This window comes from Temnothorax americanus, unplaced genomic scaffold (assembly GCF_048541705.1).
Source record: "Temnothorax americanus isolate GAGA-0224 unplaced genomic scaffold, ASM4854170v1 Scaffold78, whole genome shotgun sequence".
NCBI lineage: Eukaryota > Metazoa > Arthropoda > Insecta > Hymenoptera > Formicidae > Temnothorax > Temnothorax americanus.
In genome coordinates, this window is record NW_027509801.1 from 245357 (window position 1) to 269121 (window position 23765).

Sequence of the window (23765 nt, forward strand, 5' to 3'; positions counted from 1 at the left end):
TCATCTTTATTGTATATAAAAATTGCGTACAAAAATAATCTCGGTACGAGAGATGTAAAATAAGTCATTTTATATACACAAATCGCAAAAGCGCAAAACACTAAACTTAAGTCGTTATAGTTTTATCTCATAACAATCGGACGGCGCGTATCACACGCTTACATCGCGTTTACCTTTATATAGCAAGGTAAACGCGGCGCAGCTTAGTCATGGATAAAAGTTAAGATGTGTGCCTAATTAACGAGTGATGTTATATATATTGCGATATTTGTACTGTGGTGTATTTTTCTTAACCCTTTCCGTAATAATCTTCTTCATTTGTTTGTAACCGAATAACGATCGCAGCAAAATTGTTACCTTCCAATACCACGACGGGTTAAGGTTACTTTTTTTCGGACTTATTACGCGAAAGAAAATTCCTTAAAAAAACTTGTAAAGAGTTCCTACATAAAACATAAATGAAAAATACACTTGAGCAAGATAAAACTGAGCTATCACTCAATTATCATCTGTGAAAGACAACAGTGCCGAGTATAAAGAGATCGAAAAGTCCTTCGCTACAAATTTTTGGTTCGATAAAAGTGAATTGTTCCACGTTCAGTTGTAAAACGTGAATCAAATACGCTGTAATACGTAACAAAATTCGCTGTATATAAATACTAGAAAATATTCGATAAAAAATGAGTTTTGAATCGATTTTTAGCTACGAAACACAAGTGTGAAAACTGAAGAGCCCGTTCGCTACAAATTTTTGGTGCTCGGATGAAAGGAGATACGTTTGTTCCAGAGTTTTGGAACCGGCGAGAGAACCTGCTCGAGAAATAAATGTCGCTTCTCCTTCAGATTGAAACGCATGTTGCACAACGACTTGTCATTTTTATCGTCTCTTTCTATGGTCCAAGCGTGCCTATCGTTATTGTCCCTGTTATCATGTATATTATTAATATTAATCCGCCTGTTATTGTTCGACAAGATCGGCGACAGATTTTCTTTATCCGGCGATTTTTTCGATATTGTGGGAAGACTGCTCTTGGCGGCGCTCTCCGCCTCGGCGGTCTTCGCGTCGGCGAGCCTGGTCTGGCACGAGTTCTCGCCGGACACCAAGGGACTCATCTCGACATACAAGTCGCTCTCGTTTGCGTCGAAGTCGCTCTTACGATCCGTAAACGTGACCTGTCGCACGACTTTGCTCGCCCTGCTGCCCAGAATCGGTGAGTCCGACAAAATAGCATCTATCAGGGGCGTTTTCTTGATGGATTCTATCGCACAACACCGGACGAACTCCCTGATCGCGTCTATCTCGCGTTTTTCAACGTCCCGTGTGGTCAGACCGATTGGACCAGTCGTCGCCGGCGCGGTTCTGAGATCGTTGTCGAACAACACTTTGGCAAAGTGCGCTCGCGCCATCAAGTTCTTGGGATTCAGATCTTCCCACTGAGTCCCGGTGGTGTGGTAGATATGTCGCGGCGAATTCTCCGCTGTGTACCGCCTGATCTGATCTATCGTGCTCACTAGGGTACTCGCGGAGTCGCGCGACGGTTCTGTCCCGTGCTGAAACTTTTCGTCCGACAATGAAGAATCATCGCGCTCTTCCAATATTGTGTCCAACGCGAGCATACCACCCCGGTCGTCGAACACCACCGGCTTGGCTACGTACAGACTGGCGTTCTGATCGTCCACGGTGGACGCGGAAAACGTGCTATCGCTGTAAGACGATTTATTGATTCCACCTTTAGATTCCACCAGATCGTAAGTCAGAGCATCCGCGTAATCGTCCTGCTTTAATATCCCTCGTGAGATCATGCCGTCGGAGTATTCCGAGCTGTACGTCGTGCCGGTCGTGCTCGTCAGAGTGTCCCGCCGCCGATCGCGCACCACGCTATCGTCGTGGATGTACGTCTCGATGTCCGTGTAGCCTTTCCAACTGCGGATACACCAAGGCGGCCGAGCAATTCCCAGCGGGCATACGTTCTCGTAGTCGTGGATCGACGTCACGCAGCTCATCGTCTCGTCCCGCTGCTATAACAAAAACAATATACGTGAAGGAAAAGTAGCGTAAGTAATATCGCATAAAGAATAATAACGAAAAGCAATGAGTTTAAAGTAACAAATAAAGCGAGAAGTTATAGATTTTAAATAACATATTTTTAGACCTGCTGCTGCAGGTCCTTCGACACCTTCTCTATATCGAATATCCTGCTGCTCTCCAATGGCGTCGGAGTCGTCAGCTTTTCTCTGTTCTTGATAACGTCCAATGCGCCGATCACTTTACTGCAGGAATCTAGCGCGAGAGAATTGCTCCGTTCGGAGTTGTCGATACTGCCGAACTGCTCCAAATCGATGTTCAATATATCCGGCGCGTGCCAGTCCAATTGCGGCGTGATGTCGTGTTCGTAAATGCCGCGGCGTTTTCGAGACGAGTCGATGTCGGGCAAACCCGGATACAGAGAATTCAATGGCGCGCTGCTGGTAAGCGCGTTGTCCGAATTGTCGTTGGACAACGCGACCTCTTCCTTGTGCTTGGCACCGACGCGGCTGTGCGGCCTCTCGCACTCGGTGGAGACGCGCACGGCGCTCGCGTTGGATTCGTTCTCCGAGCTGTAGTTGCGGTTGACAATGCCCTCCTCCGCGCAATCGGAAATTTGTGCGATATTCGTAAGCAAAGATTGCTTGTCGGTGGGTACCTCCTCGGTCCTCGGCGAGATATCAATGGAGTGATGCAACGACACCAAGGAGCCGCGATGGAACAACTTGAGGGACCTGGGTGTGTCAACCTTTGTAGTTGTACAATGCTCCGTCGTCACCGTTCTTGATGGATGAAACTTGCCATAATACAGTGACATGCTCGCCAGACCAACGAGCATACAGCCGATTATCAGAGTCGCGATCGCGATCATCGTATCGCTCGTGTCCTTGAAACGCAATGTGTACACGATCAGGAAAACCAGATTCTGCACCGTGATCACCGAATAAAAGACGAGCGCGCGATAACGCGATCTGCCATCGCGCAGGTTGAAAAAGTCGAAGCAATAGATTAGTCCGATGATGCAATTGTAGATGCGCTCCTCCCAAATGGTAGGACAGAACTCTGTCTTTTGCAGGATCACCCAGATCGTCATAAATAACCAATGCAGCCCTGGAAAATAATTATTTTTTTATCAATTATTTCATATGAATATAATACTTCCGTGTTCTAGTTACAAAAGTATTTCTCGGTAAAACTCACCCAGAAACAAGAAGAACCACGTTTTCAGAAAGACAGCCGCTAGTACCAAAACTCCGATTCTGGACAGCAGCATACCGCTGCGCCAGAGAGCCTGAAGAACAAGAGCAACCCAAGTCGCGTTGCTGCGTTCGCGATTGATATTGTGCATGGCCCTCACGTATGTACTCACGGCCCACGTCAGGGAGCAGAAGGAAGCTACCGCGGAGGCGCCTGTACAAAAATTTCATACACATTAATTCGATTAGAGTAACAATATTAAGCCTGTAAATATAAATTATTATAAAAATATATTTTTTAAATTTGGATACATTTGGATTAATTTTGGAATATCGAGGATGTATATACGTATTATTATCTTAATTATTAGAATGTACGTTCTCTATGCTAAAGGAATGTCGAGAATATATATAGGATATAGGTATTTCTTGGACAGTATCGAGGATATATAGATCATCGTTATTATTCATTAAATAAAGTTAGGACGTACATAAATTAAAATAAACGTAAAAAAATAAAAGGCACCAAAGCACCAATATATTTATCCGTGGTTATTGGTGGCTATTGTCCGCGACGAGCTACCGTGCCTTCTTTTCGGCTATTTTTGAATACGCTTCGACTTCGCTTCGCTATGCTTCGCGCTTCGTCGCTTTTATATTTAAAACCGTGGAGGAGGACGAGAGTCCCTCGCTTCGTGGAACTTGTGTCGTTGCGTCCACATATTGTTCGGGAGAAACAGATAAACTGTCAGCGATATTCCTTCCTCCTTCCTGTTATCTGTGGAGGCGGGACACGAGAGAGGAAACGGAAGAATAACAATATGCGACTTGCCGACTTCGTTGTATCGTTTCGTCGCAGATTCGTAGATATTCATATTCCTGAGTTCAACATCGGCCGTAACATACAACCATAATCGAGTGGCGTTTTACCCGAAGTGACTTGTACAAGTGACAAGATAGGAGGCACGATGCATACGTCGTACAAAATATTAACGATCGACATGTTAACGTCGAGTGATAATAAAAATTCAACGGTTTACCCGGGATTATTGAAAGCCGGCTTTTGTTATTTCCCAAAAAAGCTCTTTCTACTAATGCAGGTAGGAACATATCCCAAGCGTGTATCAATCGCATTCTCCTCCTTCGATCAAGCATCAAATGATTTTTCCGTGTTTCTTTCTTTGCAATTGTTCACACGGAGGAAAAAAAATTATTTGATTAATTTGTAGAAACAGGTCACGGTGATAGAATCGATCGCGGCGTTAGCGACGATTTGCATTGTTACGTTGCTGATACTGGCAAATTTAGCGCAAACCTCACACACGGAGACAAACATAGAGCCGGCCGCGTCGCTGAGGTATGCATCGTCAAAATATGTGTCTGTTGCACGTGCCGTCACGTCTGGAATAACGCCGCGAGTTCCGCTGTCGCGGGACCAGATGGAGGATGTTAGACGTGAATTGGACAGGAGGAGTCGGTGGGTGGCACACGTGTGTGAGACAATCGACACGAAAAGATGGCATCGGAACGCTTCGCTGACAAACATGATCGTCGACACGTAAGCGATGGAGATGCTAAAAAGTTCTCTTAAAATTATGTATACATTCATGATACGTCTCATCGTATATGAAACAGAAATTTAAATCAAAAGGATTAAAGTATTTTTAAAGCTGAATAGTACAAAAAATTTAACAATTTTTAATAAATAATTTTAATTCGAAGGGAGCACAACGTGTCATGGTGCCCTATATACAAGGCGGCGAGTTCCACGTGGATGAATTACTTTGCCGTTTTAAAGGGCACTTTGACAGATGCTACTATAGACTTGGTGCGTCGCAATCTTACCCAGGTCAGCGATATCGTGAGACAAAAATTTCAACGGGATGCGGATTTTAATAAAACCTATAAGGTATGGTTGTACAATGTTTTATAAATAAAATCAAATAACTCTAAATTTTCTGGAGAATTTATATGAGCAAAGAGACAAGATAAATCACGAATTTGCATTTAATTTTTAGAAGATGAGCAGAACGAAGAAGTTCCTAGTTGTGCGACATCCGCTGGAGCGTCTCTTGTCCGCGTACAGGGATAAGTTGGAGCACATGCGGAATCGCGAGTATTACTACAAACGTTTCGGTCGGCGCATCGTGCTCAAATATCGTCGATCCGGTAACACGACGAGATTGGAACCGACGTTTGCCGAATTTCTGCGATTTATAGTCAGCGAGAAGTACTTCGACGAGCACTGGACGCCGTATTATCGTACCTGCGAACCCTGCGCGATCCGCTACGACTACATTCTCAAGTTTGAGACTCTGGACAGGGATCAGAACTTTCTCATCCAGGATGCCAATCTGAGCGGATACCTGTACGAGAGAGATTACCCGCGAAACATTAATCCCCTGGGAGTGACCACCAGGAAAATACTCGCCGAGTACACCCGAGGAATATCGCAGTCGCTTCTCGATCAAGTTTACAAGATTTACGAGAACGATTATAAATTGTTCAATTATTCGTCCGTTGTCTAATGCTATTGGCGTATTTGTCGATTATACTTATATATGCGGGCAGCTCTCTCAATTTTTATACGACGTACAGACAGATGAAAAAACGTTAAAACTTGATGAAAGTTTCGTGACGTAACGTAAGAACTTTTTGAATCCTTTTCATTTTTTCAGATTCTTTTCAGAAAAAACGTTTTGCTTGATAAAATATACGTTAAATATATGTAATTAAAAAATACGTATATTCGTTTTCTTAGATTTTAAATCCCGTGTAATCGCATTATACTTAGATATTTACATTCAAATACACATCGTAATATATAAAGTATAAATTAAGATGACATTTTTACGAATGGTGAAGAGAACACTTACTCGTCCAAAGTGGCGCATGGCTTAATCTCGCAATGATATACAGCTGCAATATCAACTGCGGAGCAGCCCCCATGAACGACTCAAACAAGTGCAACATATATATATCGCTTTCTTGTCGATATACCCAGTTTTTGTCCCTGCCGAAGCTGGACTTATTTCTCAAAGAGTACGCCGCAGTGTAAAGCAAAGTCAAGTACCTGGAAAAAAAAAAGTAAACGATTCATTATTAATAGAAAATATATTATGAGCGTACATATTAATTTAGTGAGTCGCCGACGCAATCTAGCGGAAGAGATTGCGCAAAAATAAACATAAAGTACCTGTGCAAGAAGCCGAGTAGCAGGAAGTGCAACAACCAGTGAACAGTCCGCAGGGAACCGTCGCTGCGATGCCATCTCAAACTAAATAGTTGGGTAACACAAGCGGGTAAGACGGTGAAACCCATTGCAAAGCATCCCCACGCTGAGTGGCCTTGCAAAAGGTATTCCACACATACAATGCTGTCTGTGTGTGCGAAAAATATCTTACAAGGTGTTTGAAGGTTTACGAAGACAGAAGCTTTCCAGCGCGTGCTTTGAGCAAGTGTGCGAAAACAAATTTTATCACATACGTCATATGTGACAACGTTTCAGTGCAAAAGGCATATTGAGGGTGTTAACGAAAAGTATCACGATTTTCGTTATGATTATTTATAAAATTTCATCATAATTATAAAATACAATTCAACACACAATTTTCTATCGCCATTTTATTAATTACGTTATTCTATTAAACATGGTAAAGAATATGCAAGTATGGAATAGTAAAAATAAAATATTAATGATAAAATAAAAAAAATAAATTATATATATAAATATAATAAAAAAATATAACTCTACATATATACATTAGTATTTATTTTATTATTTTATTTCCATTGTAATCCAATCCAAATAAGAAAAAAAAATTAGTCACGTTCAGTTCAAAAAGCTACAAATTCGCAATCGCGATACTTTTTTTTATCACCACCATTGACATAAACAAAGCTGACGCAGGTATATACGGGGTGTTCCGCGATCTCAAATTTTAGTGTCAGATTTCGCGAACTTGCGAAATCTCGTTCGTCGCGATTTTTTGCAATTGTCATCACGTTCGTAATCGAAAGTAATCGAGTATGAATTTTGCAATCGAACAATCAAGTCCGCTCCGTTCCATTCGACCGTATCGCAAACGGACCTGTCGCTGTCAATCGGGAATCGCGGGCATCGCGGGACACCCCGTGTATCGCGTATCGCACGCAGACGCGCGTTGACGCGCGTGTATGCGCGTGCGTATGTGTGGCACTCTTTGTTCACCTGTTGCTACGTCCGCGAAAAAGAAACCGACCGAGGACGCGTAGTACAGCAGGTCGGTGGCGCGAAATTGATAAAGCTCGGGCTGCCGGCGCGACGCGTCCGCCCGCGCCGTCGCGTTCTCAAGCTCAACCTCAACGGGCTCGACGTCGCGCGGAACGTCAGCCGTCGCCGTCGCCGTCGCCGTCGCCGTCGCCGTCGCCGCCGCCGCCATCTTCCCGCATCCTCGCCCTCGCCCGGCAGTCCCGGCACCCCGGCAGTCAAGGCGCGTCGGCGTCGCGCCGGCCATTCGCGATCCTTGACACCCTCGAACTCGAACCAGTCGAACCTCGAATGACTCGAATCCGTCCGCTCCGCGCCCGGCGCGCCGGGCGGCGGGCGCGCGCCGCGGTTTCGTGAATCGTGATCCGCGGACCGGCTTCCGGCTTCTCCCTCTCCCTCGCACATGCGCAACGCGCAACACCCTCGCAGCTCGCTCTCCAATTCCTCTAGCCTGCTCTAGCCTCCGCGCGTCCAACGACTCGCCAGCACCAGGCCCATTCTTATATTGGTAGGACTGGATCGCAGGAGCGTATAGCTGGTGCTGGTAGCTGCATCCTGCATCCATCGCGAATCGCGATGCCCGCGAAGGGGGGAGTCGTTGTTGAAGCAGAAGAGAAGTCGGAAGAGAGATTTTCTCTCGTAATCTTTTCTTCCTCAAAGTTTCATGTTTATCTGGACTACAATAGAGACCAAATATTAAAATAAATACTAATGCATAGAGAGAGAGTTGCACTCCTTTATTTATAAATATAAGGATCAGACTATACGGATACCGATCAAGCGAGGCTCAAGCTGTGGTTACGCACGTGCATTACGAGCGGACACGCCACGTTAACGAGACGAGCGCATCGGAATCGAGGCGGTCGAGCGGGTCGTGGTCGACCACAGTCGAGCGGACGGTATTGGGCCTCGCCGAGGAGCTGAAAGCTGAAACATGGCGAGTCTCGATGACTAGACGCGTACGTACGGTGGTGTCCGTGGTGTATGGTCGGGCGAGATCCTGTCCCTCCGTGACTGTCGCGAGTCATTGTCTCCACCCGGCTGACCCGGCGATGAACTGTGGTCGGTCCACCGAGTGTCGCGTGGTATCGTCTATTCGCCGTCGTGGAGTTCATTAAGACCGACCGACGTTGCGTCGAGAACCTTCGATCGCGTTTAACCTTCGAGGAGTAGCCGAAGCCGAAGTTTGAAAATTAACGAAACTTTCAGACGTGCTCCGGGAGAAACTTTGCGGAGGAGAGGGGAATATGAACATTAATTAGGGGAACATTAATTACGGAAAATGTCCCCGAGGAAATGAAGATTGTTCGATCGTCTCTATAGTCGTTATACGAGTATTGTCTCGGATTTGCGCCGAAGGTAAATTCTAAGGCTGTAAAGTGGGAAGCGTGATTAGGCAGGATTGTCGAGTCTTTCAAACGTAATGCTAAATATATTTCTGATGTGATATTAATGTAACGAGCAAAATGTTCAACATAATAGCGATATACAATTTATTTACGCAGAAAGAGTCGTTTACGTATCGGAGACAAAATTATCGTTTAGAAAAAATACACCGTTTAAAATGTAAATGATTGTTTTATGTGAAAAAACATTTGTATCGCTAATATTGCTATTAGATTCAATTTACGTCATATTTCACTTGTTTTATGTACATGAGACATCGTTGTCAAATTTTTCAGAGACAAACTTAAGGTATTGGGCAACCGATCATGACTCGGCATGTATAGCTTTGAGGGAGAGTACAGGCGTAAGCCGCAACAGAATCTGTCGGGTGCCAGCAGGCGAGACGAGAGAGCCGATCTTCTGCATCACGTGCAGTTGGAGAGGCTGAAAAGAGAACAGCAGCGCAAGAAGCACGACGCAGCGTTGAAGATACAGGCGCGCATACGCAGCTTTGTCGCCAGGAGGCTGGTGTACGCGCAAAAGAGGAAAGAGTTTGACGAAGCGCAACGGGCAGCTGGACGCAGGAATTTGAGCCTGGAGGAACTAGTGCCGTACCTACGAAAACTATTATTCTTTTACGACCGTGCCTTGGATGCTGACAGACTGATATGGGTCCTTCAGCATTTCTTGAAGCACCAGAGAGAGATCAAATTGAAGTCGATAAGTTCGTCGCAATGGCTGTGGAGACTGCGGTAAACATTGTTTAAAGAATGTTTCTATGAGAACCATAGTTGTGATATGTATCTCTGAGGGTATCTCTCTCGGCCGCTGTGCGATATCATTTCTCGTACATATCGTATTTTAAGTAATAAATGGCGCATTATTTGGTACAGGTGGATTCTTCGTATGTGTATGCGATACAACGCGGAAATGCTGCCGGATGGAGCATATTCTTTGGCGATACCGTTGCGAGTCTTGGAGGTATTCGCAACGCGGGAGGACACGGAGAAGGTGCTACGTGAGCACAGTTACCGGCATCTAGAGAGTATATTTGTCTACCTGATTCAACGCAACTACTTCGAGCAGCTGAGAAAGCTGCTGGACGAGAAAGTGCCGCCGATGGCGGAAGTGACGTCGGTTGCGCCTACACCGATCTCCAAGTGTTTACTGGACATGATCAAACGACCCGTGGACTTGATTTCTTACGTAAATCACAAGGAGAGCTTCTCCACGCTTGTGCTGCGGGAATTGTGCGGAAGCATATTCTCGCCTAGACTGTCCGATCCGATTCGCATGTTTGTTGTGCCAGCATTGGCAGAATTCAAAGACTTTCCATACGTCGAGTTAATTGTCTGTATCAATCGACTCCAATTGGAACCTACGATAAACTTGCTCTATTGTGTACTGTCGTTAGATTCATCTAATCAGTTGGGTAAGTATAAACAAAAAGCTCTATCAGTTTTAATCTTGAAGCAGACAGACAAAATATGTCGTTCAATCTTCTTGATAATATTAAATTGAGCGCGACATATTTTTTTTTATATTCTTAATGCATATTAACTCTATTCTCTCATTTTAATTATATATGTAATCTTTTTTTATATTCTATAATGACAAAAAGATTTGCAATTTCTATTCTTCGGCGAAGTAACGTTGCACGTTCACTTCTTTTCGTAGCGTGGTGTAAATCCGAGGATGCATTGACGAACTATCTGCAAGTGCTCGCGTCCTTAAGCTCGACCATTGTGCCGTTGATGGCGGAGCAAAGCGTTTCGGAGCGACAGCAGGCTGACGACGATTCGGACGACGAATCGAATGGAAGCGTAACCGATCGGGAGCAGGCCGACATCCTGCGACAGTGCGTTGAGATGTTAAACGAGCAGCAGCGCGTAAACGGCATATTGTCCGCGATTGAACAGAGCCGATCAGACTCCCCCGCGCTGTTACGACCACTGTGCCGGTTGTGTCACCATCTACTCATTACCAATAAGCTGGCCGTTCAAAAATACAAACTGCTCTACATGCTCGCGTTCAAGCCAGTGTTTCTTAAACACCTGTGGACCAGTTTAGCGTCGATTCGTCAGACATCGTTGTTCGGTGGTGGTACTGCGACGTCTCTTTTGCAGATTATATCGCGCGGAATCGCTCTCTCGAGCGAGGACACCGACAGGATAGTTCCGTTACTGGCGGTGTTCTGCTCGTTATTCAGCCTGTTGATCGCGACGTTACACGACACCGAGTTCTTTCTCGATCAGACCTCCGCGGAACATACGTCCAACAACCGGCAACGGCACGCGATGCCGTTTACCATCGCGGAACTTGCGGTACTATCTGGTCACTTGAAGGGTGTCTGCCTTGGTTTGGTGGAGCTCGCGTTTCCTGACACTCGGCCCACGGTGCGCGACGACTATAAAAATGCCGTACTGGGCCCTACGTCCGCCGTTCAAGGCCGACGCGATACGCAGATCTGGACGCACTTGTTCAAGGTTCCCCACCTAATTATTTTGATGTTACTTTGAAATCTTTAAAATCTAATCGATGATTGTGCGATTTAGCTAAAGTTTTTACATACGGAGTTTCATTCTTTCTACATCCTATTAATTTTTAATGACAGATTTTTTTCTCAACATCCAAGTTCTTATTATTTTCATTTCAATTAATCATCAAGAGTGTTATTGTTATGTTAAGACTGTTAGGTAATAGTATACATTGTTATAAAAAATCATGTTTATTATAAATTTGCTTCTGCGTACTTAAGTATATTATAAATTTATCACAGGTTACGGTGGGTCTTCTACGACAATTACACACGCGCGATCTCAGACGGCAATTCTGTCCGGAAGATCATTGGATTGCGTCCAACGTCGTCATACCCATCGATAAACCGCAGGATTTCGCGTTCCGCAGGCGCCGGCTACGTGGATACGTTCCCTTTCAGAATCTGAGGGCCTTCACGAGGGAGGAGTTTGAGGAGGGGCCACCACTGTCGGCGACGGAAGTGCGGACGTTGACGTTGCTGCGCGAAATACCGTTCGTTGTGCCGTTCAACAATCGCGTAGTAGTGTTCCAGTCATTGCTCTACAAGGACAAAGCGGAACAGCAGGGCGAACTCGCACACTTTATGCAGGGTCCGTCGATACAAATCTCTGTGAGACGAAACTACCTCTACGAGGACGCTTTCGAAAAGTTGTCGCCGGAAAACGAACCGGAACTGCGATTGAAAATGCGAGTACAGCTGGTCAATACCGCGGGTTTGGAGGAAGCCGGTGTCGACGGCGGCGGTCTATTCAGGGAATTTTTGTCCGAGCTGCTGAAGACCAGCTTCGACCCTAACCGCGGCTTCTTCAAACTCACCAAAGACAACATGCTGTACCCGAATCCCACGGTGCAATTGCTAGTTGACGATTTCCCGAAACATTATTACTTCATTGGCAGGATCTTGGGGAAAGCGTTGTATGAGAATCTGCTAGTGGAGTTGCCGTTCGCCGAGTTCTTCTTATCAAAGATCGTTGGACGCCAGTCAGATGTGGACGTGCACCACCTGGCTTCCCTCGATCCCATCATGTATCGCAATCTGCTGTATCTGAAGAGTTATAAGGGCGACGTGGCGGATCTCGGGTTGGACTTCACCGTGCTCAGCGACGAGCTTGGCGAGAGACGGGTCGACGAATTGAAACCGAGCGGCGCCAATATCCCTGTAACAAATCACAATCGCATTGAGTACATTCATCTGATGGCCGATTATAAACTGAACAAACAGATACGCGCGCAGTGTTTCGCGTTCAAACAAGGAATCGGCAGTGTTGTGCCACTTGACTGGCTGCAAATGTTCAACAACAAAGAGCTGCAAGTCCTCATATCGGGCGCGCAGATCCCTGTTGACGTGACAGACTTGATGCTACACACGAACTACACCGGCGGATACGCGCCCGATCATCCGACTATCACTGCCTTCTGGAAGGTCGTCAACGAGTTCGACGATCAGCAGAAAGGTCAATTACTGAAATTCGTCACCAGCTGCAGCCGCCCTCCTCTCCTAGGATTCAAGGTACGTCGTAAATATGTTTATACCGTACACAGTAATATGAAATGGCTATTACAAACTCAGCTTAGAATCTAATTAACAGCAATCAGTATCCTAATAATGTCGCTTATGATATTTGTTTCATCGTCATTTTATCAACACTTGGCACGTTTACAGGAACTCGATCCACCATTCTGTATCCAGCATGCCGGTACTGTGGATCGTTTGCCGACCTCGAGTACCTGTATGAACTTACTGAAACTTCCCGAGTTTCCGGATGAGAAAACTCTGCGCGAGAAGCTCCTATACGCGATACAGGCCGGCGCGGGCTTTGAGCTTAGTTAGAAACTTTTAATTTCACTTTTACTGACCCAAACGTGTAAATATAATGTAAAACTTGGCGAGTATATTGCGTAAGGCGTAATGAGGAAAAAATACCATGGAGACTTTGTTTGTGCTGTAAAGTGTAAGGTAAGTGTACCAATGCCTGGACACGGTATCTATGTCTGGACACTTTTTATCATTTTATCATTTTAGTCCTTAAATAAGTTATAACGCGAATTAAAATCAAAGAATCGAAGATAAAAATATTTTTATTATATCGGGCATAACGTTACCACCCGGACTGAGCTGTCTTCCATGAAGAGATGGAATCTGGTCTAGTTTTTGCGTCGATACGTCGTAAACCATAAGCTTATTGCACTTTAATCTCCACTATATGCCCGTCTAACTCTTGTCGTCGGGTGAGACGTCGGCGAGAGTGTCGGTCGGGGGCAATGAATGTTGCCGTCGAATTTGTTTACATATTTGGTCGGCGCGTTCGAGCGCTCGCGAGAAAACGTGGCTGAACGTGTTGCTTGTTTGGTAGGGGCGCGCGCACGCGCGCGCGCGGCCGCCACAGTAGTAATGATTTGTGTCAAATAAAGAGAAAAAGGATCGTATGTTGGCAACACGCAACTCGAAGAATACTTTTTTTACTATGTACAAGCAGTCTCTTACAAGGTATTAGCTAACTCCCCTCTTTTTGCACCTTTTCAAGCTTCTATTTGTTTTACCTAAGTGTCTTATTCACAAAATTTTGGCAGACCGCAATGTGAGACCAATCGATAGATTTGCTTTCAAATTGTAATATGTTCCTAAAATACTTCAGAGATTTCGAGAAGAGCGCGAGGACCCTGCTTCTCTTCTGTGAGAAAGGTGGAATATAAAGAGGCACAATAGACAAGTCTAGATGCGCTGATCAACTGCTTCTGACAAGAATCAATCTTTCTTAATTTTGATTTTGGATGTATATTTTAACTATTATATTTGTAAAGAGAATGATTTAAAATGATAAAGGTCATAAAGGTGTCCAAACATAGGTCTTAAGTATCCCGGCATTGGTACATTTACCTTATTTTCCGCGAATTAGTGTTAGAACTGTACAAGGATTTTCACGGGGGAAACGCGGCGAAGATATTAATATTAACAGGAGGGGCCAACTACATATACCTAAACAATAGTACCTACCAGTGGAGATTATTATCGATGTTACTTCGACGCGCCGTTTGTAAAGAAAAAAGGAAGACATGAGACGTTTGTGTATGTACAACGTATGTCAAAGCGCATACGGATATTTTTTCGCTTTCGATTTTTCCTCTACTCTCCACCACCTTTGGCCTACAATTGTATAAATTATGTATATTTTTATTGTTTTATATTCGCCATGTGATGTGATTTTGTCACAACGACTGTTACTTTACTTCAAATGTACGTGAGAGAATAGATGTATGTATTTATGAAGTATTGCTAAGTTATGTAAATATAATACCTTAAAGCGTTGAAAAAAATATGTAGATATTATTTTTAAAAAAGTCAATTTCCTTATCTTCTGAACTTATATATAAACTTGCTTTTCAAATCGACAATGATCTTAACGATTTTTAGTTGCACATAAAAATAAAATATTGTATAATCTAATCGCAAATTTACTTTTTGTAAAAAAAGACGCAAAAGTTATTTTTATAATTATTATTTTTCTTATATATACGAACAGAGATTATACAATCAGAGTTTATACATTTCGTCTATCAGACTATGCAATTTTTCTATTTCTATCTGAACAGAAGTAGAAAAATTCAATGACTTTTTTTTATCTTACAAAAGTCAGAACTAAACTCCACCAAGTTCGATAAAACTTGGCAGGATTTACAGAGAAAGTTCCCTTGAATGTAATAATACCAGTTTATACGAGGTATAAATTCGCGATTTCCAATTTTTGCGCAACTTTCAGACCCTCGACTTTCTATGCCGTGCGACGAGACTTTTTCACGAGGAAAAATAATTGTATCGGATTTTACGGATACAAATCTCGAATTATGTTGATGTAAATTGGACAAAAAAGAATTGCAGAGAAAGTGCGTAAAAGAAAAATAAATTTAGAAATCGCAATGCAGACACGCGCGCGTGGCGTCAGTAGAAAAATACTTTTATGGTCAGACATCTGAGGGAAAACTGATTAACCTCGCGTATATGAGACAATCTACACGAATAAAATTTTCTTCTTTCATCTTAAAACCGGCCATCAACTAACGCCGTTGGCCACATAATTATCCGCCAATTAATCTCGCGATTGTCGAAAACACGAAAACGCGCGTATGGCAATACGTGAATTTAATTCATCGTGACGTTACTTGTTTGCGACCTTGCGGATTTAATTGTCGAGATGCCACTTACAATTAGCTAATTGCTTCTGCTTGTAATTCGCTTATTAATCCGTACAAAGAGCGTACGGATGTTCTCCGCGCTCGGTAGTTATTTACAATTTCCTTGTGCGTTAATCCTCAATAACAGGGAGGAAAGAATTAAAGATGAACTGAGAAGGTAATTTTATCGTCAACAGTATCCTTTATTTTTTCCTTTGCCTTTGTTTTTTACTTCATGAAAAGACATCTATATTTTGCTTCGTTTTACACATTTACATATTTCATTAACATTTACATATATATTTCTTTTTATTATAAATATAATTGCGAAGCCAATTGTGTGTGTAATTTGTATATGCCTAATCTTTATACGTGTGGGTACAGGATTTACTTGAAATAAGGAAGAAAGAATTAGAAGTAAACTATAAGAAAGTAATTTCATTATATGTATATCAAGCAAAAGTATTCTTTTTTGCTTCCATCAGAAGACGATAATACTTGGTTTTGATATATAAATTTACACATTTTCCTAACATTTACAAATCTTATCAAAAACGTTTGCGAAGTAAAAGTGCGTTGTGTTGCATTATATACATAAATCGCATGTGCGGGAGTATATTTGCCGCGTTATCGATGCGTGCACGGACAATCGCAATAATCTCCAGTCAGCTGGACCGCGTGCCGGACCTCATCCTGCCTCCTCGACCGCGCCGCAGTTTCCTCCACCCAAGACACGTTCACGTGCTTGGCGGTCCGCGGAAAGTCCGTAAAGTCCTTGCGAATGAAAAAGCAATGTTTCACGATCTTTTTTCACGCGGGTATTATCGGATAGAATATGATTTTCATGCTATTCAACTCAAATATTTTTAGATTTTCACGCACACCCAAGAGATGATAATTGTAATCGTGTATTACAATCTCACAGAGAGTACGGGGACACTCGTCCCCGATATTATATCGTTTACCTAGTTCAAGTTCATTCAAACTTACCCCGAGGACGGCCGAGGACGGAATTTCTGCGCGTGTATGAATGACATGAGTCGCCGTCAAATCGTGTCCGTTCGCCGGCATAACTATGGTGGCACCGAGTCTAACGTTTTATTGTCAAGGAAAGATCATAGTTCGAGGGCATCAGCAGGCTCGGTTTTAAACTCGCCCCCAGAAGAAGATATGTTTCGTAAAGAACGAGAAAAGTGAACCTGGGTTCACGACGCGGAAACATCGCATGGACGATTCCAGCGACGGCGACGGGGTAAACAGCGATCGGATAGTCCCTCCAGGGATAAGGATCCTACGCGAGCCAGCGCGAGGTTTCTGGCCATTGTAACCCGCATCGAGAATCTGATTTAAAATTTAAATACACGCACTGCACCACGTTGTATACCGTCAAGTGTTTTATGTCTCGGCGGTAAACTATATCCTTTAAAGTAATTTTAAATCTATACATATACAACTAATTATATCATAATTATTGTATAATTGAATTGCACTATTATGTAATTGAATTAAATTAGTACGTGGTGGTCGATACGAGACCTATATTGGGATAATTTCCCGTTGGAGAATGGGAGGCAGTAAAAATTTATGAAATTACCGAGGGCGAGCGCGATTATCATAAAATCATCGAGCTTTTATGAAATTGTGAATGTAAGTGTAAAGATAACGCAATTACAGTAAATATAGTGGTGCGCGAATTATCAAAATAATATGATGAAAGAAAGGATACGTTTTAAGCATCCTTCGTGCGTCCTTCCTCCTGCTTGTATCGAAATCAGGCGCGAGACTCACTCGCGTGTCTTGCAGTACATTATTGAATTTCTGAAAAAAAGTTTTGCGATAGACAAAAGAGAAAGAGAGTGAGATAACGTAACCAAGAGAAATAGTAATGATACAAACACATAAAGCAGTGTGACATAAAGAAGAAAAAAGGTAAAGTAAAAAGCAACATAAAAATTTATATAAAAAAACAAAAATAACATATAATAATATAAATCAATGTAGATGTGTCTATGGTAAGTATAAAATAAAAAATTCTTTATAATATTGCAATATATAATTATACATATTACATTATCGGAGCAATATGCGGCTAATGTCATTCGGGCGCAGCAGGATTAATAATGAAATTAATTATTGAGTAAATACATATAAATCGAAAGGGGACAAAAAGACGGAAGCATTTATTAAAAGATTCGCGATATCGTATGAAAAAAAAACGTAAAAATATAGAAAATTTTGCGGTCACAGAAATCAATTAAGATAATTTCTTTGGCTACATCGAAGAAAAAACGGTCACTTATTGTTAGTCATTACTTACGATATCCTCGGTGTCCGAATCAAAGACACTCGCATCGAACGAAGACTCGAAAGATCCTTCTGTTCCGCTAGCGAAATGATCAATGCAATCCTCCCTTTGCCGTTTTATCTCCAATCTCCCCTCTTTCTTGAACCTTGTTGACGGGAAATCCTCCATTTCGTCCTTAATATCGCGTTTCACTTTCGCTTTCTTCTTCTCTGACCGGACTTTGTCGGATGATCCATCGTCGCATTCATCTCCCTTTTGTCTTTTTCGGGTTTCTTCCGGAAGTGGTATCCTCTTAACTTCCTTCTTGACATCCATCGGCTCCTCCTTGACCTTGGAACTCGTTGATGGCACATCCCACGAGGCTGTTTTCACGCTCTCGTTCTTCCTCGGCGACGTGTTCGCAGAATCAGGCAGCTTCTTCCTCCTTGAGACGTCCTTGACATCCGCTAACGTACCGAACAAGCGATCGAAATCGGCGGATTCGGGCTTCTTCTGGAAAAGGCGACGCAACTCGTTCAGGGTGGTGGCCGTCGACCAGTCCTTGTCGTGGCGGATCCGCGTGACACGCGGAAACCGGATGCTGATCCCGTCTGCAGTATGCACTCCTTGATTCGTAAACTCGGCTCCCGTTATCTCCCATACTGGCTGTTTCTGCGTCGAGTTTCCACCCGTCGTCAAAATAACGATTAACGGTTACGGTATTATATGGGGGTCCGTATAGTTTGCGTTTTAAAAATGAAAATCGCATGATCCGAATAAAAAGAGAACAACGGAAGATTATCAATATTAATTAATCGACTAAATATGGAATTAGGAAGAAGTAGATTAGTATATTTAGAAAGAAACATAAAAATGAGATATTTTAAGTCCTTGAAGATCGGTAATTATTATAATATAAAGATAAAGAAAAAATTAACTCCTGTTTTATCCTATAAGGAAATCTCATATGCAACACCAATTTTGTGTCATAAAATAATTTATAAAGAGAAATTTAGAAATTAGATACCAAAAAGTTCAATATAAAATTGCTTGTTGTTGACATAATAAAAATTCCGTCCCAGCAACAGGCTGGTTTTGTTGGTCGGTGGGTCGACTCGCTGAATTACCTTGGGATCTCTCGCCACGAAATCCGGTATCATGGGTTTTTTGGCAAGTAACCAGCTCGGTAGCTTCTCCGCGTCTTTGCCGATCTTCACCATGTCCAGCTGGTCTTGTAATAACGCCAGGGTGGCATCGTCGTGTCCAGTGTGTACCTACGATGACAGGCGTAATCTCCCATTCTGATTCGAGTTGACATTTGAAAAACTCATTAAACATTTTATTTACTTTGGTAACGGTTAACCACTTGCCGCGCCTCTCGTCGTAGCAGCCCATTAAAAAGACCGACAGAATGCCGCCTGTAAAACAAATTAAAAAAAAATAAGGAAAAACACTTAGAAACGTTGAACACACGTGGTGCATTTGAATTACAACGCTGACTATTATATTCCTACGATAATTTCTGGTTTACAGTTAAATTTTACGAATCTTTCGCACCGCGCCGCGATAAAGCGTCGCGGTTCATACGGACCTTTGTTGCCCGTGCCGTACCATGCACCAAGTACGACGAGATCTGCGCTATCAGCCATCGCACCACCACACAGATAGTCCTTTTTTACCTTCAACCAGTGCCTCTTGCCCGGCTCGTATTTGCTCTGAAAATGCCAAAGATTTCGAAACAGAATAAAACCCAAAGAGTGTTACGAAGTAGATCTTCAAATATTATCAACTTTATCGCTGGAAATTATGGATAGATAAAACGAGAGAAACATTTGTAATATAAAGATAATGAAGTAAATAAATAATTAATAATATGTAAATAAATAATGTCTACGATTATTTAATCATTCATCGATCGTGTTATCGAAGGAATATAATAATAATGTAAGAATTCCCGTAACGGGAAAGTCTCCACGTGCCTACAAGAGTAGATACGTACATCGATGTCCTTCAGAACCAAACCCTCGAGACCCAGTTTCAACACTTGAACAATCTTCTCCGCTAAATCCCGTGGATCCTGGAAATCAGACGCGAATCTCGTAATTCACGATACCGCCGTAAATAAATAGTAATTAGCGCTTTTTTAAATTTTATTTCGTTACATGCACTTCGTGAACCTCCGACAACATTATTCTGTTCGGTATCTCGGTCATCCTGTCCTTCAAGATGTTCCTGCGCTCCAACATAGATCTAACGCAACGAGAGAGAAAGAGAAGAGAAAGAGATTTAACGTACCGTCATCAGAATAATTATTATAAAGTGTATTATTGTACATTTTTACGAAAACTCGATATTTACTTGTCTATAAGTATCTCGCTGTTGTAATATAAGCAGTCGAAGACAAAAAGACATACATTGGCGTTTTTGAATTCGGCTTTCTGAAAACAAACTCGATCACGTATATTAAAATGTCCTTATCGTATTATTATTTAAAGTATCACTGCATTATTATAAACTCGTCGATTGCAAAATTAAAAATAACGAATTAAATGACACGGAAACAGATGCAAAGATATGTTCCATCCAAAAATCGTCAAAAAAAAGATGATTGTGTAAAAAATATTTTTTTTTAAAGCAAGGAAAAAAACTCGTCGCTCTTACTTTATGAATTCCTAAGGTGCCGAAAGGCAAAGGTTGCCCGGTCTCATTGTCAACCATGAGAACCTCAGAATCGAGGATTAGATCGTCGCCATCAGGAAACGCCTGCACTATATAATCCTTGAAGAGATTCACCTGGAAAAATAGATTATTCGATCGCATCGGCTCTTTAAGCCTGGGAAATCGCGCGGTCGCACTTTGTTATCGTGCGTTTCGGATTTCATTATTTTTTCAATTCTATTAGATCGTCACGTAAAAAATATCAACAACTCTCGAATAATTTATCAGAAAATAAAGTATTTAAATCCTTTCTCAAGAAATCCGGCTTAAAACGTAATAATCGTTTATAAATAGTTACGGTATTTCACGTAACAGTTTTTGGCTCAATTTTACCTTAAATTAAAAACAAATATTTTATAGATACAGTTGCCGGAACTTCTGATTAAAAACCTAAAAATTTCTTTAAATTGATTATCTTGGGAAAGCGTTACGTATGTGTGATTTACAAAATTTAACAACATTCTTCGCGCTTCTTGGTGGCGCTATTTTCGCAATGTCACTGTAAAACATTCAAATACAAAAAAATAAAAAAAAAACGTTTTTGGCTTCATATCCGATTCCGTTAAATTTTGCGTACTATTAATAATCACATTTTTATTATGTTAATTTAATCTTTTCTGTTTCTGCGCGCGCACGTGGTATCTATAACGTCGCGTAAACCTTCTGAATCATTAAGCAACATTAATTTAATTCATTTCGCAAATTGTTTACGCATTTCTGGGAATTATCATCTATACCTTGTGCGGCAGGACCGGCTTGAGGGATCTGCTGAAGTATCGAAAGTCGTTTCCGCATTTGTGCACCTGCACGCGCTCGCCGTCGTACTTGACCTCCGACAACATTCCGTTCGGGCACTTTCGCATCGCCATTTCCACGGACGTGCACGCCTCTGCCTTAATCAATCAATCAATCAATCAATTAATTAATTAACTATCCGGCTGATTAGTAAATTATACAATGCACGATTATTTAGCTCTCCAAATATAGTGTATAACAAACTTATTAACGCGTGTATCATAATATAATAATAACAAGTGAATTAATAAACAATGCAATTACTAACTACTAAATAACATAAATAATTCAACGTAAATAATTATTGATATCATACATAGAATATATTTTGTGTATTATAGACATATATATTATATTAAAAGACTAGATAATTTTCGCGGATTTATGTCGATATATACCAGCATCGGTAAAACGGGCGTCATCAGCGAAATGGCCACTTTTTTCCGGCTTAAGGGCGAGCTCGAGGCATGCGGTTTATCCTCCAGATTCGGCAGGAAACGTCGCACTACCGCTTCCAGATCTCGGGACATCTGGAAGGCCTTGTACGCATCCGCATGGAGCCCCTCGAGACTGGATACACACGACAGCGCAAATATATATATACATATATATATATATATATATATATATTTTTTTTTTTAATTACCGTCTTCGAATCGATTTTGAAACTAACAGAAAAAGAAACACTTGCGCGCACTCACATATGTTTCGGTCCGGCGTTGATTCTCAGATCGTGTTTGATCAGACGCACGATCATCTTCAGATCGTTGGCGGTACATCTAAAATTTTTATCGTGCATTCATAACGATTTTGAATACTTAAACGTGAAAATAAAAAAAATCAAAAGAAAGATGGCATTCAACCATTCAGCTGCAATTGTTGTTTACGCGTATCGTCTTTTATATCGAGCATAATTGAAGCAAATAAAATTTGGAAAGAGAAATAAGGAGCAATATTATAAGTGGAATAAATACGTGATAAACTGCAAGAGATTGAGACTCCAATTTTAATTGCCAAAATATAGCTTTATCGTTATTTTATATATGTCAATTGGATATGAAAATGATAAGTCGGGGCTACGCAACGTAATCGCCTCGGTAATCGCGGTGCGTTTGATATTTCTTTCATTGATAAATATTCCGAGAAGACCTCTTCACATGCCACAGCTGAAAGGTTAACGAGAAGAACGGCCGATCAACGAACTTACTTATCAAGGATAGATCGAAAATGCTGGATCTGCTCCTCTTCCTTGGTCAAACGCGACAAGTTTTCCAAAAAGAGATCGACCTACATATATATATCCAATAAATCTTATTAATAAAGGCATGAGACTTCGATGGGTCATTCCGATGTGCATATTTGCGTGTTTTTTTTTTCCGGATAAATTGCATGTTTTACCTCAAAATTATCCAATTATTTTTTATTACAGACAAATTATAGTTAAATAGACAAATTAAAAAAAAACCATTTAATTAAAATTTCAATACTTTATGTTCACGTTCCTAATTCAAATTTTTCTGAACCCTATAGCTAACTTGATCATTAATTTCGCCATGGATAATTGTTGGACCAATTAAAATTAATTACGGAGAAAAATCGAAGAAGCAAATCAAAAGAATTAAATAAATTGTCGGACTAATTGATTATAATTATAGTCCAACAATTTGGACCAATAACTTTTTCATTTAGTTCTCCGGCTTCTCTCACCATGATTTCTCTTCGTTCTCGAAATTCGCGAAATTACGCCGACTTACGTCTTGAATTGTCAACACGCTCGCGGCGCAAGGCGACACGGCAGCGCTATTTTCAAAGAACACGCCGATCGTCTCGGCCACGTCGCCTTGCTCCAGATGTTCCAGCATCGCGTCCTCGTCCTGGAGCAGCAATCGCGCGAACAATTTTATCAGCTGCTTGCTCTGCAGATTGTAAATTCTCTTCACCGCGCCGGGCAGCAACAGTTTGCACCAGAGCACGATGTCGCCCTTAAAACCGTCTACGGAGTGAACGAAATAAAAAAAGAAAATAATCTGCGCATAAATATTATTGTTGTAATATCATCTTTCCTCAAAATTAGTATCCACGACTGGTCGATACTTTTATCTTATTTTTTTTTTCCCCCATAAAATTGGGAACGTCTGACGGTTCAGTTCTCGAATAAAAAAATTTTCCACATTTCAAGGACAGTCTCTTCTTCAACATCCCGAAAAAATTTTCCAATAAAGAGCAGAAAAATACGAAGCAATCTTTCTAAGATAAAAAATGTTTTAATCTTAAGGCATAATCAAGGCACCAGGAACCTTTTATCGCGACCAATTTGAAATTGGTCTTCAACGATTAATCACACGATTAAGACGGTCTCGCTCGTGTACACTCGATACTTCTATCTGCGCGTATAAAAATTTT

At 41.8% G+C, this 23765-nt stretch overlaps 4 protein-coding genes across 18 annotated transcripts in view; 2 read left to right on the plus strand and 2 right to left on the minus strand.

Moving 5' to 3' along the window:
* Positions 1-444: 444 nt before the first annotated feature.
* On the minus strand, positions 445-7949 carry LOC143906951 (uncharacterized). Of its 8 annotated transcripts, none has more exons than XM_077423351.1 (6): positions 7433-7949; positions 6419-6569; positions 6099-6295; positions 3227-3436; positions 2154-3136; positions 445-2019 (listed from the first exon to the last, which is right to left on the minus strand). In XM_077423351.1, the coding sequence occupies exons 1-6, from the start codon at positions 7716-7718 to the stop codon at positions 742-744; spliced, it is 3105 nt and encodes a 1034-aa protein (XP_077279477.1). In that variant the 5' UTR covers positions 7719-7949; the 3' UTR covers positions 445-741. The 8 variants fall into 8 exon arrangements, with proteins under 8 accessions (XP_077279477.1, XP_077279476.1, XP_077279475.1 ...); XM_077423350.1 differs by having other exon boundaries at positions 445-2016; positions 2178-3136; positions 6419-6602; XM_077423349.1 differs by having other exon boundaries at positions 2178-3136; positions 6419-6602; positions 7433-7948.
* Positions 3739-6032, plus strand: LOC143906972 (carbohydrate sulfotransferase 11). Its single transcript, XM_077423401.1, has 4 exons — positions 3739-4322; positions 4452-4780; positions 4945-5131; positions 5241-6032. Exons 1-4 carry the CDS (start codon positions 4191-4193, stop codon positions 5748-5750), a joined length of 1158 nt encoding a protein of 385 aa, XP_077279527.1. The 5' UTR covers positions 3739-4190; the 3' UTR covers positions 5751-6032.
* A 93-nt stretch (positions 7950-8042) lies between the features above and the next one.
* On the plus strand, positions 8043-15659 carry LOC143906952 (ubiquitin-protein ligase E3C). Of its 2 annotated transcripts, XM_077423355.1 has the most exons (7): positions 8043-8430; positions 8681-8830; positions 9154-9609; positions 9751-10289; positions 10535-11343; positions 11637-12905; positions 13059-15659. In XM_077423355.1, the coding sequence occupies exons 3-7, from the start codon at positions 9194-9196 to the stop codon at positions 13224-13226; spliced, it is 3201 nt and encodes a 1066-aa protein (XP_077279481.1). In that variant the 5' UTR covers positions 8043-8430; positions 8681-8830; positions 9154-9193; the 3' UTR covers positions 13227-15659. The 2 variants fall into 2 exon arrangements, with proteins under 2 accessions (XP_077279481.1, XP_077279482.1); XM_077423356.1 differs by having other exon boundaries at positions 8043-8891.
* Positions 15660-15747: 88 nt separating this feature from the next.
* The window catches only part of Dnalig3 (DNA ligase 3), a 33090-nt gene continuing 25072 nt past the window's right edge, over positions 15748-23765 (minus strand). For 6 of the 7 annotated variants that reach the window (XM_077423364.1, XM_077423360.1, XM_077423361.1 and 3 more), the window contains 16 exons: positions 23117-23355; positions 22570-22649; positions 22064-22141; positions 21761-21932; positions 21305-21460; positions 20511-20642; positions 20208-20287; positions 20012-20099; positions 19849-19926; positions 19441-19564; positions 19197-19267; positions 18977-19123; positions 17883-18521; positions 17292-17383; positions 16556-16655; positions 15748-16339 (listed from right to left, as the gene is read on the minus strand). In XM_077423364.1, coding sequence (XP_077279490.1) covers positions 16193-16339; positions 16556-16655; positions 17292-17383; positions 17883-18521; positions 18977-19123; positions 19197-19267; positions 19441-19564; positions 19849-19926; positions 20012-20099; positions 20208-20287; positions 20511-20642; positions 21305-21460; positions 21761-21932; positions 22064-22141; positions 22570-22649; positions 23117-23355 — 2423 coding nt within the window. In that variant the 3' untranslated portion in view covers positions 15748-16192. The remainder of the gene's footprint in view (positions 16340-16555; positions 16656-17291; positions 17384-17882; positions 18522-18976; positions 19124-19196; positions 19268-19440; positions 19565-19848; positions 19927-20011; positions 20100-20207; positions 20288-20510; positions 20643-21304; positions 21461-21760; positions 21933-22063; positions 22142-22569; positions 22650-23116; positions 23356-23765) is intronic. The other variant, XM_077423366.1, reaches the window with a different exon arrangement.